Source organism: Perca fluviatilis, chromosome 19, assembly GCF_010015445.1.
Source record: "Perca fluviatilis chromosome 19, GENO_Pfluv_1.0, whole genome shotgun sequence".
Lineage (NCBI taxonomy): Eukaryota > Metazoa > Chordata > Actinopteri > Perciformes > Percidae > Perca > Perca fluviatilis.
Window position 1 is genome coordinate 20,190,824 of NC_053130.1, and position 18,526 is coordinate 20,209,349.

Genomic DNA, 18,526 nt, shown 5'->3' on the forward strand with positions numbered 1-18,526 from the left:
ATTCACAGTCTAGTTACCAGGATAAGGGCTATGAAAAATGGACAGCATTAAGAAGTGTTACAGCACAGTCAATTTTTCTAATATAGGAAAAAATGAAAAACTGCAGAATGCTGAGGAAATCAAAATATAGGCATATATTAATGGACACTGATTTCTGTCTGTGTGTGTGTGTGTGTGTGTGTGTGTGTGTGTGTGTGTGTGTGTGTGTGTATATATATATGTCTATATATATATATATATATAGGCTGTGAATCGATTAAAAAATTTAATCGAATTAATTACATACTCTGTGATTAATTAATCGAAATTAATCGCATACATAATTAACGGTGCCTGAACCGATACTTTTTAAGAAAGTAAAAAAAGAAAAGAAAAAAGAAGGGTACTAAACAACAGTCGGTGACATTAAATAAGGGCTTGTTTATTGCTAAGGCCATATGGTCAAAATGAAATGATTTGATAATAATCTATAACAATAACAATAACTTATTTCACTAGTAAATTGCTGTTGAACGACAAAAACAACCACCAGATGGGAAAATGACATTTACAATAACTTCAAATGCACCACGAGGCTGTAGTTTACCAGTTTCATTGAACGCACCATCTGTGTTGTTTTTCCAACGGCAGCTGCAGATTGTTAGCCTAGAAATCTAGACGCACCCTAGTTGCAGCTGGCTTGTCAGGCTAGCAGATTGTTACATACCGGATCCTCTACAGTAAAACAGTCAAACTTTACACCGTTTAGCGTTAGCTGTAAGCATTTTAACAGTGTTTAATCCAGCTTCTTGCTAGCGGTAGGCTAACGTTAGCTGCTGTCGAGTATAGTGTTAACTAGCGTCACGTGCAGTGGTGTTTGTGTTGCCTGTATCGTCCGTTTCAGAGCATCAGAGTGAAGAGCAGACATATCAGTGGCACCAGATTTCGGTAGCCAGGGTTGGCAGGAAGAAGTAACAAGTAGCTAAATGTTCCAATCAATGATCCAGGCAGCACATTCTCGTCTCCCTCCTTCATTTTACAGTCGAATAGTGGCTAGAATGGCTCCGGGTCAAACGTCAATATGGAATGGATTAATCTGCGTTATTTTTTTTAACGCGTTATTTTTTGTCAGATTAATTAATCGAAATTAACGCGTTATTTTCACAGCCCTAATATATATAGACAGCTGATAAGTGATGATAAGCCAGTGAAGGGTGCACATACACAGGGCTCCAGACTAACGTTTTTCACTAGGAGCACAGTGGCCCCCAACTGAAAATGTTAGGGGCACTACCAGAAAATTTAGGAGCACACACTGTAAATCAACATGCTAACCAAATATTCACATTTCTACTAATTTCCACTGTATTACTAATAAATACTTTGATAATAGATGCAGAAATTACAATGTGCTGTTTCCAATTCAGTGTCACTTTTGAAGATACAACATATAAGATAAACTGACAGCCCCATCGCTGTCGTGACGTTATTGCTGAAGTTATTTTCATCATGAGCGATTTTAATTGCTCTTTAATGTTTCATGTAAAGCACTTTGAATTGCCTTGTTGCTGTAGAAATAAAGTTGCCTTGCCTTACAACCTCAGCCTGTCAGTCACCAGGGCACAGAAACCACTGTTGTGCCTGGCTGCTCGTCTCCGAGGTAGTGTAACTTCAACAGCACCGCGACCGCTTTCGGCTCGCCATACATATATCATATCGCAGCAAACGCTGTCTTCGTGAAGTTATGAAAAACTGTAAACAAACTTGAAACCACATTAATCGGCATTTCCGTGACTCACTGTGACTTCAACAAAACTGCAGAGCCGACGTAGTTTGCATCGTCTGCAGCTCTGCGTGTGTACGAGTGTGTGTGTGTTTGTGTCGGAGCACCGCTCTCTGTCATCATATTTCAGAGAGGACAGATAAGCTTGCGCTTACGCGCTCTCAGGTACCGAAATTTCAACGTTTAACGTGTAAAAAAAGGGGGCAAATTTACTGGTCGCACATGTGCGACTGGATGTAAAATTAAGTCGCACACTCTCAAATTTTGGTCTGGAGCCCTGCATACATCATGCAAAAGTCTTGGGTGTTCAGGTGAAAGACAGCAGTCTGAGTAATTTGAGCAATTGGATGCCAGAGCTTTAAAATCACAAGGCATAACTAATACTGAAAGGCTACTCCATTACCAGGTACATCTCAACCAAGAAGATTGTAAACCATTTGTAGAAAACAACTTTAAGAAACCACTGCAGCTTAAAGGTCCCATGGCATGAACATTTTACTTTATGAGGTTTTTTAACATTAATATGAGTTCCCCCAGCCTGCCTATGGTCCCCAATTGGCTTGAAATGGTGATAGGTGTAAACCGAGCCCTGGGTATCCTGCTCTGCCTTTGAGAAAATGAAAGCTCAGATGAGCTGTTCTGGAATCTTGCTTGTTATGAGGTCATAACAAGCGAGGTTACCTCCCCTTTCTCTGCTTTGCCCGCCCAGAGAATTTGGCCAACCCATGAGAGGGAGACATCATGGCTTTCAAACGAGAAAAGTGGCACTTGGTCAAGGCCACACCCCCACCCTCCACATTGCCACTCCCACTCTCCTCCTCAATAGCTACAGACACAGAAATGGCACATTCTGAGGAAAGCTCATTGTGGGACTGGCTCTAGTGGCTGTAATTCTGCACCAAGGCTGAATTTCGGGAAAGAGACTTCAGATACAGTATTAGGGGACCACTACGGTCTATATAAAAGCATCCAAAGAGCACCATGTCATGGGACCTTTAAATAATATTTTACAAAAAGATGCATTATTGGCCATGGCACATTCAGTGAAAAATCATGTTGAGTAATCTAATAAAAGGAAAAGGATTCCATTTAGCCTTTCTTCATACTTTAAAACAATTTATATGTCAGATATCTCAATAAGCAGAGGTCCTATTAAGCTACAGGGCTGGTACGATTTGGAAATCACTACACTGAATGATTTGCCTTGATTACTGTGCAGATAAAGTACCACTGACCACATGAAACAACATCAACCACTTGTCTCAGGTCCCAACTCACCGTGTAAGTGATCACTGCCAACATGCCAATCAAGGTCAAGGTGCTGATGGAGAAAGACAGAGCAGGTAGACCATCTGCAGATGAAAGGACAGGAAAGTCATTAGAGATTTGACCGTGACCTCTGTAAGAAACATGTTCACTAGTTCAACTATCAAGAGGAGAGCCTACTTTCTTGAGTGCGCTTTGACGGTATTTCAGTCAGCAGTTTGTTGTTGTTTGTCAGCTGTCAAACTCCCATTGACAACTGAAATGTTTCCAGCATTCAAACCCTACTGCAGCGACTGTATGAACTGAGTAACGCTGCAGCTACATTTTTATTTGAATATTCTAAAGATGCTTTTAAAATGTCATTGCAGCACTGCTGTAGAAATTCCAAGGGAAGAAATTCATGAAGACTATTTGATGTAATCTAGTTTGCTCTAAATCCCCCACTGTGCACTGCATATAATTCAAAAGGAACAGGAATGCTGTTTTCTTGGTGAGGCACAAATTGCTGTAATGTACAGAGCCAAACCTGCTGTTACAAAACCGAAGCTGGTACAGGAAAGGTCCAAAGACAGAACCTAGATGCAAAAAATAGCTAATGTGCTAATGTTAGCTACTGTTACTCAGTCGGCTAACATTTTGGATCGTAAACAATCACCCTATTCAATGGGTGTGATAAATGGACTTTAATGCGCAACTCTCTTAGTAGCAATTCTAGTGAAGGTTAGATGGATACTCGAAAAAAGTTAATGTTTTCACCCATTAAAAACAAAATAATATTTAAAATGTCTAAAGAAATCTGTGAATTACCCTGATTATTGAAAAGAAATAGTGTGGGTGAGTTTTAAGGGGACACTTCACTGCAACAAAGGTCAGTTTACTCCTCATGTGGAGTACTACTCAGTCTGTGAAAACAGTCTTCTATGGCCCCGGAGAAGCTTTGTCAAGTCTGAGGAGATGGCCTTAATGATGCGATAGTGATATTATTAGGGCTATACCAGCTTGGTTTTGGAGAATACACATTTGTATTTATTAGAAATTAGTGGGAATTCACCAGGTAAGGAGGGTCTTTAGGGGCATTATGAAAAATGTAGGATCCAGCGTTTTTGGAGCTTGATCCATACTGGGGACTAAAGGTCAGGGTATTTTAGTATCTGCTGCTGCTTTCATTTTGAATATTCTTTTGTGATTTCTGGATTAAACTGGTGTCAGATATTATAAAACATCTGCAAATACAGCAACAATAATACATGGCGAGATACCAAGAACAGTAGAACAGTAGAACATTTTGTTATTTGGGTGACTGACCCTTTCAAAGTCCTAACAGTAATTGCAGAGCCTAAGGAATTGTTGAGAGAAAAACACATCACCTCAAACAAATAACAAATTCTAAAATTAACAGTTTTGCCTCTAACCCGACTGCACACGTGTTGCCAAGAACACAGCCCATCTGGAACTGCAAGGATGCGCCTCTGTCAGTGTTCTTAAGGGAGATCAGGGAATTAATTTTCTTGATGGCGTAGGGATGAATATTATTTACAAGGACAAGGCCTCCTGCTAGTATGTTGGTACTCCTGGATTTTATATCTGCCTTTAATGAATGCACTGTAGCAAAGTCTTCCTCTAGAGACACATCTGGTCACCATTTTTTGTTGTCATTTGATACATTGATCATGGACAGTTATCAAACAGCTGGATCTTTCAACGTATGTAGGTTGCGTTGATTTGTGTCACCTTTGATTGAGGCAGAAAGGGGACCACCCATCAGGCAAGGGCAACAGTAGGTGTCACACCAGCTGTCAGAGCTGGAGTTAGAAGACAGGGATTGATGGAGAGACTGATTGCCTCTATCCCCTGTCAAGAGCCCACCTGTTATAGGGTTCCACGTAAAAAGCTACACAGTTGTCCCTTTATAGATATCCCGCATCCTCTCAGCAGCAACTTCATAGTGCCCAGCCCACCTGTCAGCACGGGCATAGGTGGCTCTCTGCTTGCCTTTCTCCTTGACAGTGGCATTTGTTTGGGAATATTAAGTCAGTATTCAGGGCATGTGTAATTTGTGCCGTTCATAACATTTATCACTTTCTTTTAGAGGCATTTCACAAGTAGCAGGACAAAGAGGTGGAAAATGAGAGATAAATTATATGCCTGCTCCCTATTGTATTGTATGCAAAAAGGAAAACTTTGAAGTCTGACAGCTGGGCAGAACATTAACATTTGAATACATGTTTCCTATTCCCGAGTGTTTCATTGCAATTTTGCTGCCATTGTTTAGTGGGGAGCTTGGTAAAATAGACAATAGCTCCATGTTCTGCATGAAGAACATTCAGTCCATGAACTCCACACAAAGCAAAGGATAGACATTTGCTGCCACTCTTCTTGGTTTCTTGAGCAGATTTTCCGGGGATTAAACAGAGGGAATATTGTCTATTATCGGCGGTGCTTCCACATCTGTACAGCTTCGATTCCAACAGCAATGGAATTACGTAGCTCTTATCTCACCCTGCATATAGCCTTTCAGGCGTGTGTGCATGCATGAGACTTGTACAGAGAGGTGTTTATTAAGGACCTCCTTAGCCAGGGCCCTCTACTTCTGTGGATCGCCAGAATCATCAAAAGTGAGTAAGATGCCTATGTTCAAGGGATGGGATATAGTATACTGTATGACTGCAACAATGACTACATAATGCCAAACAACAGCATGTAGAGGCCTATAGTAAAGTTGCTAAAATTATCAGACACCACCATAGCTGTTTTTTCTCTGTCTGGGTTAAGTTGGAAAACGCATATACTATGGGAAATGGGGTTATATAGTAGTTTGTGTTTAAGAAGATATTTTGGGTGTATTGTAGCTTTAATTCCACAGTTGAGGGACAACTTGAGGGAGACTTGAGATAGTCACTTCAACTCCCTCACCATGAATCAAATCAGCCTCAAATGCATTTAAAAATAATAATACCCTCTATTATTATCCATGCCATTTTAAAACTCAGTCTGGTGTGTAGAACCATAAAACAGATAAAGATATATATATAGTCAGGGTTGCACTATGACAAGTAGTCACACTGCCAATACATACAAATGTAAATAGAGAGAACAACAAAGTGGAGATTAATTTAATGCAATTAAATGCAGGAAGGCCAATATCCCTCAGGCTTTGACGTCCTCCACGAGATCTATGCAGTCTTTAGGTGGTGGCCTCTCCAGGACCCCACCCAGAGACGGCTGGGTCCTCTGAACTGATGTATGCTGCAAGAGAACAATTAGCATTCCACTGAACATCTCATCTACTTTTAGCTTCTCAGAGTTAAAAGGCTTTGATGGCTGATTTGGAGATTGTAAAAACCTTAAGCAATGCTTTGGTTTTGGTTGCTGGTCAGCAACAATATAAGTTATACTGCATGTGATTTGTCATAGCAGACATGCACTACAACAAGCAAACACACGTGTTTGATATTTTAACATGTATTATCTTTCTCTTTTCTATTTATTCATGTATACTGTCTTACCACTTTAATAAACACAGACGTTCTCATACAGGAAAACAGAATAAACAGGCTCATACTGCTTTCTTTCTCTGTTGTAAGCTATAGGAGAGGATTGAAGAGAGTAAAACACACTGGTTGAAATAACTGCTCTGGTTTAGGTTTGCTTTCACACATTTATAGTATATGAACACGTATATAATGAGGATAGGCAGTGTTTCTTGCCCAAGTACTTTTAGTTAAAGTAGGACTCCCACCCACTCCAGCCCACTCTGAGGCATGGCCAGAAATACAAGATTGTAATGTCCAGACTTGAATGCCAACATCAATAGTAACTGATCTGGATTACATTCGGGCATCATTGGAACACTGTTGACATATGTAATGTTGGAGCCATTAAAGATGTAGTGGCATTAATGAACAGTTGTTGCAAAGCAGTCAGCAGGGTTGTGTCAAAAGTGCCTTTCCTTTAGTCAATTAACCTCCCATCTGGAGAGGGAAGAGATGAAGACTTAGAAAAGAGATGATCCTAACATTTCCTCCTCAGCAGCCGAGCAATTTCCCCCTGTGCCGAGGGAGGAAGGTTAGGGAGAGCATGTAGGGGTCCACTACTGTGAAGAGAGGCAGATGGTTCAACTTCCTCCTTGATCCCCAGATGGTAAAAGGCCAGAGGACTGTTAGGAGGTGCACATTTGGCAAAGCTCCATTCAACAAGTGAAGATGCCCAAGGAGGATGTCTACACAGTGTTGACACAGAGCCAAATAATTTCTTATGGATTATTATAACTAGTAAATGTCCTATTGTACATTAATATTGAGGCTATAAAGTTACTGTTTTTCAAATATTGGTACATACAGATACGGAGTCATTTAGTGAGGACTTGCTGGGAAAGTGACAGGTTTGTTATTATCTTACATGTATTTACATACATAGAAAAATGACTGTGATTTGCATGTGGGTACAATGAAGATACACTATATCTGAGCAAATTTCAGATGTGCCAAGAGAAAATTTGACCTTGTACATCCCTTTACAAAGTTTTTTATGTAATTCAAATCACCACACATTCAATTATTGTATTTGGACCTCAACTGTGAAGCATTCTAGTTTGTTTATGCATGCGTAAAACAGTCAAATCTGCCCTACTTATGATTCAGCACCTAGGTTTCATTGCTTACAGCCATGAGTAAACTATGTCAATTAATAATACTTCCCTCACAACCAACCCTATGGAGCATTGCATTCATTTTAAACATGCTAACCTGCATTACTCCATAAGTACTTAAGACAACTTGTGTCTTTTAGTTTTGTCTGAAAGTGCACTCCATCTAATTTGCTCCCCATTCTGTCTAAACAAACCATTAGACTTTACACCGATCAATGTGGCTGGATAAGAATATAACAGAAAGAAGTAGGGAATTATACAGTGTTAAAAAAATGGATAGGGGCAAGATATTTGACATTAAGGGAGTAATGACTATGGCTAATGAAGGGGTAGGGTGGAATGAATTGATTAAATAAAGGAATTGTGGTAACAACAAAGATAAAAGTAAGATCCAAGTAGTTTCTAAAGAGGCTATACTTACGACTACTCCCAAGTTCTTCAAAAAGGTATTGTACTTTCTCCCATTGGGTGGAATTCTGACCAGGTGGGGCCTCAAGTGGAACAAAGGCTCTGAAAACAATAAAACAATAATTTAGCAGCAGAAGTGAGGTAAAATCCATTACGTTACTTCTAGGCTGTCACTGTGCCCAGTGCACAATATGCTTAAGTTTAGTCTTCGCACTGGCAGTGATGGTTTTAGCAACTGGTGTATTTTCTCTACGAGCCACACACAAGTTTCAAACAAAAAATAAAAGAAATCATGTTTTTGTGAATCATTCTGCAACAGATGAACATATACTAGTCGCATTGCTGTTGCTGAAAGATGGCAAAAGAGCCAGAGACACTACAGTCAGAAGGATAGACTGCAGCTAGTTCTGTTAGAAAACAGTGACATACACCTTGTTTTCAAAATACTTCTATACATGTATTACTTCTACTACACCAGCACACAAGTACAAAGCCTCACAACGGCATAGGCCGCTTACGTATGCTAACGCTTTGGCTACATTGACCGTTTGTATGTGCCGCGGAATGTATCTTTTAACTGGCTACACCTGTTGCGCACACATGGCGTAGGATTGTGTGAGTCACAGGCGAGATGGAGAGCTTTTGCTTAGGGATTGTTGTTGTTTCTTCTCAAATGTTATCTTTTCTAATAAAAATAGAAACTCTCAAAATGAAACTGCCAATACGCTCATTGACAGTCATTAAGTCGTTTCCTGTAAATCGGTAGTTTAGTTTAAAAGAAATATAGACACTTCATGATGCATTTCTGTGTAAAAGGGCAGCACACACCTCGCGTAAAAAATATAAATAGAAGACGGTCCTATTTTTACGCTTGTAGAGCGGATCTCTGCTGAGCATACGTACCACTACCGGCTGCTCTCGTGTCCGGTGTAGCTAGTTTAATGGATTATATTGGAAGCATAGTTTTGGAACGTCCGCTCCGCGTACATTATGCATGCAATGTAGCCAGCCCGTAAGGCGTAGGCTCTGTATAGAGCCTACATACATACTACTATAAATCAGCTCCTTAAGCTGTCTCTTTTCTTACTTATCTGCAGGCTATAAAATTGGACCTGTACCTCTCTCCTTCTCAAAACAGTTTTTTTTCTCATTTTATATATTTTTTCTTATTTTGTTTTATAGCCTTCTACATTTAGTACTATTAACCATGACTTTAATGACCTGCCAAGTCATGTGAGCACTTCTTTGCACAAACATTTAGATATTTGTGCCCCATAAAGTTATATGATCATCTTCCAACTAACCATGTCTTAACCTTTAAACCTGTTTCCTTAAAGAGATATATGTTTTGTTTATTGGAATAAGTTCCCAAACTACTAATACCATTAATCATTAATAACATTTAGCCATTTAACCCCTTCACTCACTTAGAAATACCTACAGACTTTTCAAGGTCTCCTTTAATGTCTAGATGTTTTAGATAGAAATATATAAATTGTATCTGAACAGTACTTCGATGTTGTGGGGGGAATTTAAAAATATTTTGTCAACACTTCTGAAACAGCACTACCAGTATAGCTTATCTATAAGCTGAAGTGGGGAAATGTCCACCAGCACAATTTCAGTAAAGACTTTTTCAGACAGCAAATAAATATGTTACTCTATAAATATATAACGATTTTTTCAGAAATGTTCACCAGGGGAAGTGAAAGACCAGCATAGATCAGCATATCAAAGACCCCTCTTTGCCTCATATGCACAGTGCTACTTTTGTAAAAGTTTTAATCAAAATGTAATCAATGATATTTAGACTAACTCAAAAAATAAGTCTTAAAAGGCTAGATATATGCCTAAATAACTTGTTAAGATAAGTTATTTGCAGTGGCAAAAAGAATCCTGAAGCAGTGAAAGATCAGGGGTCATTTAAGGAGTTTAACACTTTGGAAGGTATAAAGATAGCAAACAAAGGTCCTACTGAGTGAAAAGTCACCAAACACAGCCAGTATCAGAAAAGCAGGCCAGGATAAAAGCTATCATGTTGTTGAAAATCAAAAGGACCAAAGCAACAATTGCCAGAACAAAGCAGCGGGGAGAGGAGCTAAATTGCTTCGGTCTATAAAAAAAAAGTCCTAATATCCAAACTTAAAGCTGTTATAAAGTATAGTCAGGTGTCCTTTATTTTCCCAAACCAGGTAAGCATTCGTCTAATGCACGATTTAATGGTTGAGAGAGCACATTGCATCGTATAGATTGAACTCCAGGCATGCTGTCACAGCTGCAAATAATTCTATTATGTAGTGCAGGTGGTACGGAACACAACCAGCAAAAAAACACGGATAAATGGGACATGGCTAAAAAGGTGCATCAATAGAGATTTGTACATACAATGTCACAAAAAAAGCCTCAATATTTCCTCCACAAGTGCTTTGTACAGAGATAAAATGCAAGGAATCTAGTTTTGAATCAGATAGACAACAATACAACTTATATCTATAGTTCTTCTTCTAAAGTTTATTTTAAATGGTTTATCATGGCCAGACAACTGGTACTGTAGCAGTTTGAAGGGTTCATCCTCTCATTAACTGAACACAATGACATATACAAACTCCCCTCCACCTATCGTGTACTGATGCAGAAGAAGCCACCCATATCTCCAACTTACCCAATTAAAAGGAGCACCACGCAGACAATGGCAAATCCAACTGTGTACTTCAGAGCGTTTTTCACTTGCTGTAATAAAAGAAAAAAAATAAACTGGTCAATCAGCCAAGAAGTGAAATATTATTATTCATTGTGAGTGAGGGAAGGGGGTCATACTCCATTTAGCTAAGGACTATTGAGTGAGAGCTATACAGAGTCAGTGTAGATCCAGTTTGACCTGGCAGAGATAACATGTCACTCCCAGTGCTATTCAAGGCACTTTTAAAGTAACAATACAAAAGACCTCTCTGTCTGAAAGAGAAAGTGCCTCTGTCAGCTCAAAACTGACACATAGAAAGGAGAAAAGGTACTATGCATTAGCTGGTGTTTGGTACATCACTCACTAAAAAGACTTTTAAAGATAGGGATTTAAAATGTTGTCAATTTTCAGGTGACAATATGCAGCCTATAATTTATAGTATGAATGCAGTGGTGCAATGGTTTAACAATGTGACACTGTGTTTTCTTACGGTCACAAAATATTATTTAAACATAATTGCCTTAAGCTAGCTGGGACATTTTACTAAAATTACTTAAAGACATTAACAAATGTGCCAGCCGCACCTGAATCATCTGAAGAACCGAATCTAAGTATGTGACATGGCTGTGTGTAGAAGAAAGATGCATTCTTACCGAGCATTTGTTCATGTTGTCGTCGTCCCTTTCTTCATAGTAGAAATAAACAAAGGGGATCCATAGGAAGACACAGAATAGTATGATGGAGTAAAGTGCTATGAAAGAAGAATTGAAATCCAAGAATTAGACACATAATTAGTCAATTAAACACTACATATCCATAACCCCTCCCCAGCATACAGTATGGTATCATATTCTATCATGACGCTAATATGTTAAAACGTCGCAGTGCATTCATGACAAGTACTGTACATATGTACAAATCTAATGTTTTTTATTCAGATTTGAAATTTAATCTTTTATTACTATGAGATGTACCCTGTTCACTCACTTGAAATTATGGTGAATTTCTTATGACAATGTACACATCCAAACTGATTTCTGTGAAGAATATGCCTTAATTTCCCTTATCAGGTTATACCAGTCATGAACTAATATAATTCCCCCACACCATTCATTTAATTTATAAATAACAATAGCAGTTGTGAAAACTATCAACTAAATACATAATTCAGCAGTGTCAGAGTATAAGCCAAGAATTTCTGAGATAACGTTCCTTAAAACTTTCTCATGACAAATCTAGGGCAGAGATCACGTATAACTTTATCAAGAAACATTGATCCCACAGTAAAACTTTCAGTCATTCGTAAACTCCTCACATTTAGTTCTTCCACAAATCCAATTTGTCATTTTCACTTTCCCTTCAAACTACTATTCTTATTTTATTCAATTGTATTACATTGACAACACACAACAACTGATAACTGCTGAGCATCTATGAGTTCCCATGATATGGCAAAATTTCAGCAGATGTTAAGGCTTCCATTAAGGGCTATTGAAGTGATTTGCTTTCTTTTTTGAGCTCATTGTTTTGAACTTCATTAAGTTCTGTGCTCACTGTAGTGTGGCGAGCCACATTACTTACGATCCTTTGTTTATGTTGCAATAAACACTTGATTGGCATTTTAACCCGTTTGGTCTCCCCTCTTTTGTCACATGCATTGAGTCGGTTTGTGACACAGTGACATCTAAATGCCACAGGGCCGAGAGTTTGAGGAGAATTTTTTCTAATCTTTTTAAACCAATCATACTTGTTAAAAGCATGCTAGTGGGTTTGTGAGGCAATTTTAGGGTTTTAATGAAAGGATTAAGTTCGGGGCAAACTTCCATCAGACGTAGTTTTATCATGGAAGAAATGTTAGGTCCTTATATTTAGTGTGTGTGTGTGTGTGTGTGTGTGTGTGTGTGTGTGTGTGTGTGTGTGTGTGTGTGTGTGTGTGTGTGTGTAAATAGAAACATTCATAATTGTCTCTTTAGCATCCGCCACCAGTAAGTTAATGTATGGTGAATGAATCACCATTCATGTAGTAGAATATCACGTTAGTACATTTCTTCATGCTGGTACTTAAATAATTCAGTTAACTTTATTTTACTTCATTCTGGGATGATAAGTGGACCAAAACCACACTATAACAACTGTTAACAATTACAAGCCACATCATTAATAGCAGTCTGTATACATGTGTTTTCTTTATTATGAGTGCTATCTGTAAAAGCCAGGTAATAATTCCACTGGGTGTCTGTCTTGAGGCAACGTCGTTTCTGTTCTAATTGGGATCCAGAGCACTAAACAATTTATTCAATTAGAGAGGCATTTGTATTTAAAATACATTATCCTTCTGCCATTGGTGTATTTAATATTACTTTGGGCAAAACTCACAAGGCAGGTTATCATCAGTCGCATTTCAATGTTGACCACTGCAATAGGAAAAAGCCATCTGCATTTGAAAATTTATTTAATTCACTAGAGCCGGTAACCTTCTGTATGAATGGACACTGTGAGTGGATGCAATACACCTTGGTGAAAGAACTCACTATTTTCTGATCCAATCCTTTTTTGTTTGTTTGGTTCTTCCTGTACAAGCCGCTTTCAAACATGGAAATGCATTAGGAATTCATAGAGTGGAGGTGAGGCAAAAACACTTAAATAGAGAGATGCTATTTCAAGCTGGGGACTTTTCTATCTGCAGCAAATGGATGTCTATGAAGACAGCCCAGACAACCCCAAAATAACTCAAAGAAAAGCATGTCACAAAGATGTGCTCAGCAACATGTTTGGCATTGCTCAATCCCTTCTTGAGGTGATAATGTAAATCATTAGCACAAGTCACATTGTGATGCTAACCAAAAATAAAATGTGCAGGAATACAAACAGCTTACCACAACTAAATCAATTTCACTTTTTTTTTTACCTGTAAAATAGAGGTTTGGTATGACAGTAGAGCTTTTTTTATGATGAACAATTTTTATATATATATATATATATATATATATATATATATATATATATATATATATATATATATATATATATATATATATATATATATTTTTATAATAATTTATTACAATACAATAAAATAATAACGAAATAAACAGCTGTAAACCAAATAAACATGTATATTTGACAAACATTGTATACGTTTCTCCACCAGTACATGCCTTCTTAGGAGCCGTCCAGAAAGCTCAGGTATTTTCCTAGTGTAGACATTAAATCTGACAAACCGTTTATATGACATGTTTTCAAACGCCGCCACCCTAGCCATCTCACAAGCCCACTCTTGGATTGACGGCATCCCTTCAGTAGAGCTTTTTTGTCAGCAAAATCAAACAAGAGTTTTTAACTATTAATGGATAAGAGATTCAGGGCCCTATCTAGTGTCTTTGCTATTTTAAGACCGTCCAGCGCCCACGTCGTTTAAATAGCAAATGCACCTACGGCCATCTTTGCACCCATGGGCGTGCTGGTCTTACAGGGAGGTGTGTTCAGGTGAATTATTGGTGTATTGCTCTCTTGAGGCAGCGGAAAGTGATCGTGCCATTGACCAACAAAAACCTGGTCTAAAGTCAATAACGCAGCATTTCATTGTTATTTTAACAGCGCATGAGTAAAATGTGCAAAAGATTACAAATAAAAATATTAAGGTGCAAATCCGCCATCATAATAGCAATGTGCCAAGGTACAAATGCGCCTGGCTTTAAAAGGGAATGGGAGATGACACTGAATGGTTTATTGCATGTTACGCCCAAAACACACCTATGAATTAATGAAGACACTAAGTACAACCCTTTTGAACCATGCGCCTGGCGCACGGACCCTTTTTAACACAGTCAGACTAGCAAAAGTGGATTTGGACACGCCCTAAATGCACCTGCGCCATGCGCTTCATGCCGTGCTCTTAGATCGTTAAAACAGGGCCCTTAGGCCTACACATAAGAAACAACAACTAAATACATGCCATAAGTAGTGCCATTATAGCATGATAAACTTACACAACACATTTTCAATTGAAAACTAACCATTTCATCCAAAACATCAGTACCACACTTTAACTTCAATGTACATGTGGAAAAACACTGTTCCATATCAGTCAAGAATACATGGCCTCAAGGAAGTACATTGTGAAATTGACTATATTTCACAAAATGCTCCCTCTGCTGCAGATAAACAATGTCACTGTTATAGTGGCTTGCTTTTTGCCAGCTGTTACTGTGACAGGGCATTACTTTCAATAAACACATGCTCATTGCTTGACTAAGGTATCCATTTACACTCATTTACAGCTAGACAAACCGAGTTTAGGATGATGCCAGGAGCCAATAAATGCAAGCCATCCACAGTATGCAGCCGCTGGCATATGCTTGTAGGTTAAAGCAATGGGTAAAATTAATCATGAATATTAACATACTGAGAGAATAGGTCATACTGCATTACCATGTATCATCCATTACTCTCTAAGCAGATCTTCTACCGGGAAAAACTCCTGACCAGGGGATACAAGTTTAGCACATTTATCCCCCTAGCAGAGAGCAGAGGAATAAATAATGTATTATCCTGCCTTAAACCTGTAGTTCCTATATAGAATAGTCCTATTTACTCATAAGGGAGAAAGCAAAAAATGTAAATAAAAGAAACATATTTTGGAAGACTGTTGTGAGAGGTGGCTATAAAAGCCTTGATCTGCCAATTGAGTGCCAGCTGAGGAAACAATGTGAGGACATCAACACAAGCAACCTCATTATATTTTAATAAATTTGGCAATTTACAACAATTATTATAATAATTATAACTAATACAACAAATTATCAATCAGAGCAGTACCAGTAGTTCCACATAGTGAGAAACATTAGAGCCTTGTCCTCACCTTAATGTGGCTCTCCACAGGGGCATTAACACCTGGACTCTTGTCCCTTGCAGACAGGCAAAATGTATTACATTTTATGTGAAAATTAAATGCCAGGGGAGCTTTCTAACAGAAACATCGTCTCTGACAAAGGACTCTAGATGACTGATGAAACTATCTGTCCATACAGACACTTGCTGAAAGGTATGACACTCTGAGCTTGCACTCTCAATTCCAGTAAATATCAGGGGAAGCACCATTTTTGTGGGGCCACACCTGGGATAAAACCCTAGTGAATATAAAGAATGTGAGAGGTAGCACGAAAGACTCCAATTTGATGCCAGTGTTGCTCGATTTCTGCTGGATGTGTGGGTACACAGATGTTCGCTAACATACAAGACAGAAAAACTTGATAAGCTGATGGAGTATCAAGTATTTTTTGGAGTCATTCTTCAAGCCACTTAATGCATCTCAAAAGGTCAAAGAGAGGTATGATAAGATATAAGAAAATTTTCAAATAATAATTTCTTAATGTGACAATTCTAAAATTGAATCTAGACTATTAAATCTGTATATTTATGCCAATTAATTGCTGTTTTAACTACTGTAGGTCTGTAATATCGATATACAACCATGAAAAAGCAGGGCTGAAACAACACTTTCACACATGTTCTTCCCTTGTTTCCCATTCACATGTATGAGTTTACGCATGTGGGTTAAATTATTATTATTTTAATATGAAATTGAAATTAATTGTCAGAAAGGAAAAACAAACATGGCCAATCCACATTCTAAAGCTATTTTTCTACTACTTAAAAGATGAAAAGAAGTGTGTCACCTCTATCATGGCAAAGTCAGGTATAACACTAATCACACAAGCATTGAGAAAGCTCAACACTATCCACAGAAGAAAAAAGGAAGCTTCCTTTGTTGTTTTGGCCAACAGACTCTGGAAACATGTCTGTAAGGTTCTGATTTTTAAACATTAAAACGCATAACTATTATAACTTTGAAGACACACTGCATTTCTAATTAAACATATTACTAAAAAAACATAAAATCCAATATCACAGTACATCAATACTTAAAGAAGAAGTACTTTAAGAATAAATACAATATCATATCAAAAGGTCTGCAGTGACTCCCATTTCTAACAGTACATTAGCAGCTTGTTTGCATTGACTGACATGTTTCTCGGGCTATCACACTCAGCTGTTTTGACTGCCACTTGCTTGGCCCCCACCCACCTTCCACACTGTCACCAATATTCAGATGTATTGCCTCCAAACTGACAAGATGGCAGCAATCCCTAAACTCAACTTCAGACTTTAAAACGGGCAATCTGGAAACCTATAGGTTATGTTATAGATGCTGATTATGCATGTAGAATCTCTAGCATCCAGCCACATGTTTCTCCAGTTTGTTGCCATCTGCTTGTCAATGGACTGTCACAAAGTGAAACATCCTGTTTTGTTTCACTTCATAGCTCAATGGTACATTATGTTTGGTTGAAAAGAAGCCACCACATCCCCAGTAGCACAATTGGACTCCATAGGGCTCATTGTGGCTGTTGCAGGAAGTAGGGACCACCAATTTCAAAGAGTTGCATTGAAGGACATGAATAGTGCTGGTACAGAAGAATTTCTTCAGAGGAAAAGCATCTTTATGCACCACATTATCGTTGTTCCTGAGCTAGAAGACCAGTGTGCATTAAATACTATTTCTACAGCTCCATTGAGCACAACCAACCTCCCTGATAGGAAAGTTTGCAGAATACATTTAGCTATTGTTTGGTTCAACACGCTGCACTGTGCTATCTGACAGTAGACACTTTCTCCTTTGGCTCCTTTTGTATGTAGAGTAAAGCAAAATATCAATACCAATATCAAATGTCATTATAAAACGTCAGTGATGGCTTTGTAATGGGTCAGTGCAAGAGAAACAAATGCATTTTAGCTATCTCAGCATGCTCACCAAAAGCTGGTAGATAGGTTACATAGTTACCCCATGTCACCTCCAGGTAACACATAAACTAGCTTTCCGGATATACAATGCTGGGATAAGCCAGAGCGTTTTTTCCCCACTTCCCAGAATAAATAAGCAATGTAGCCAGACCATACTCCAGTGCTGTGGAGATAGGTTTGGAAATGTAAGATTAGGTAACACACAACAAGTAACAAAGATTCGCTGAGATATGTTTATGTGAATTTTCACAAGGCATTGAGGCAAAATAGAGGCGCGCTGTCACGGGCGGTTTTTGTACATACCGCGGAATACATAATTAGGCGCACTTTACGCTTCCCCTCCCATCTCTTTATGGGAAACTCCCACTTTCCCCTTGACCCTCCCGTTAATGCATATGCATGACACGGAAAAGTGCAATTTGCCATTTTCAGTTCCCGCGAAAGGCAGTCTGCGCTTTTACCTCAGTGCGGTCTGTTTGTACATACATCGCCATGCTTTTATGCATTATGTTGCGAAACAAATATGCCTGAAGTGGGCACAAAAGCGTTAGTACATCTGCCCTCAGTGTATCTGTAAGTCAAGGACTAACAAGAAATTACATAACTGAAATTTCAAATATATCTTTAAGGTGATTTAGAATGAATGTATCAGTTACCCAGTTAGTCAGGTTTATTTTCTCTAAAATGTCCCGCTCAGTATCATTTTGTTAAAATTCTTTGATTACCAGATTGAAGTGATTCTCATCAAATATGGTGTTAACGTTTTAACTTGAAAGTCTCAGTCTTAGGTTGTGGCTTTTGCACACAGTGGCAAGAAAAGTGCTTCTTGTTACTTATGCACACTGGACAATGTTCTTATCATTGAAGGCCCCTCCATATCACACAGAGCTGCCCTGCAAAATAAATCTGCAATTTGTCAATGTTTTCAGAAAGCTTTTAAAAGAAGCACTAGGCTACC

At 38.5% G+C, this 18,526-nt stretch overlaps 1 protein-coding gene across 1 annotated transcript in view; it reads right to left on the reverse strand.

Annotated features, from left to right (window-relative positions):
* lmbrd1 (LMBR1 domain containing 1) overlaps positions 1-18,526 on the reverse strand; it is a 59,121-nt gene that overhangs the window by 29,557 nt on the left and 11,038 nt on the right. The window contains exons 4-7 of the mRNA XM_039783807.1: positions 11,418-11,515; positions 10,747-10,814; positions 8,098-8,186; positions 3,041-3,114 (exon numbers count right to left, since the gene is read on the reverse strand). Coding sequence (XP_039639741.1) covers positions 3,041-3,114; positions 8,098-8,186; positions 10,747-10,814; positions 11,418-11,515 — 329 coding nt within the window. The remainder of the gene's footprint in view (positions 1-3,040; positions 3,115-8,097; positions 8,187-10,746; positions 10,815-11,417; positions 11,516-18,526) is intronic.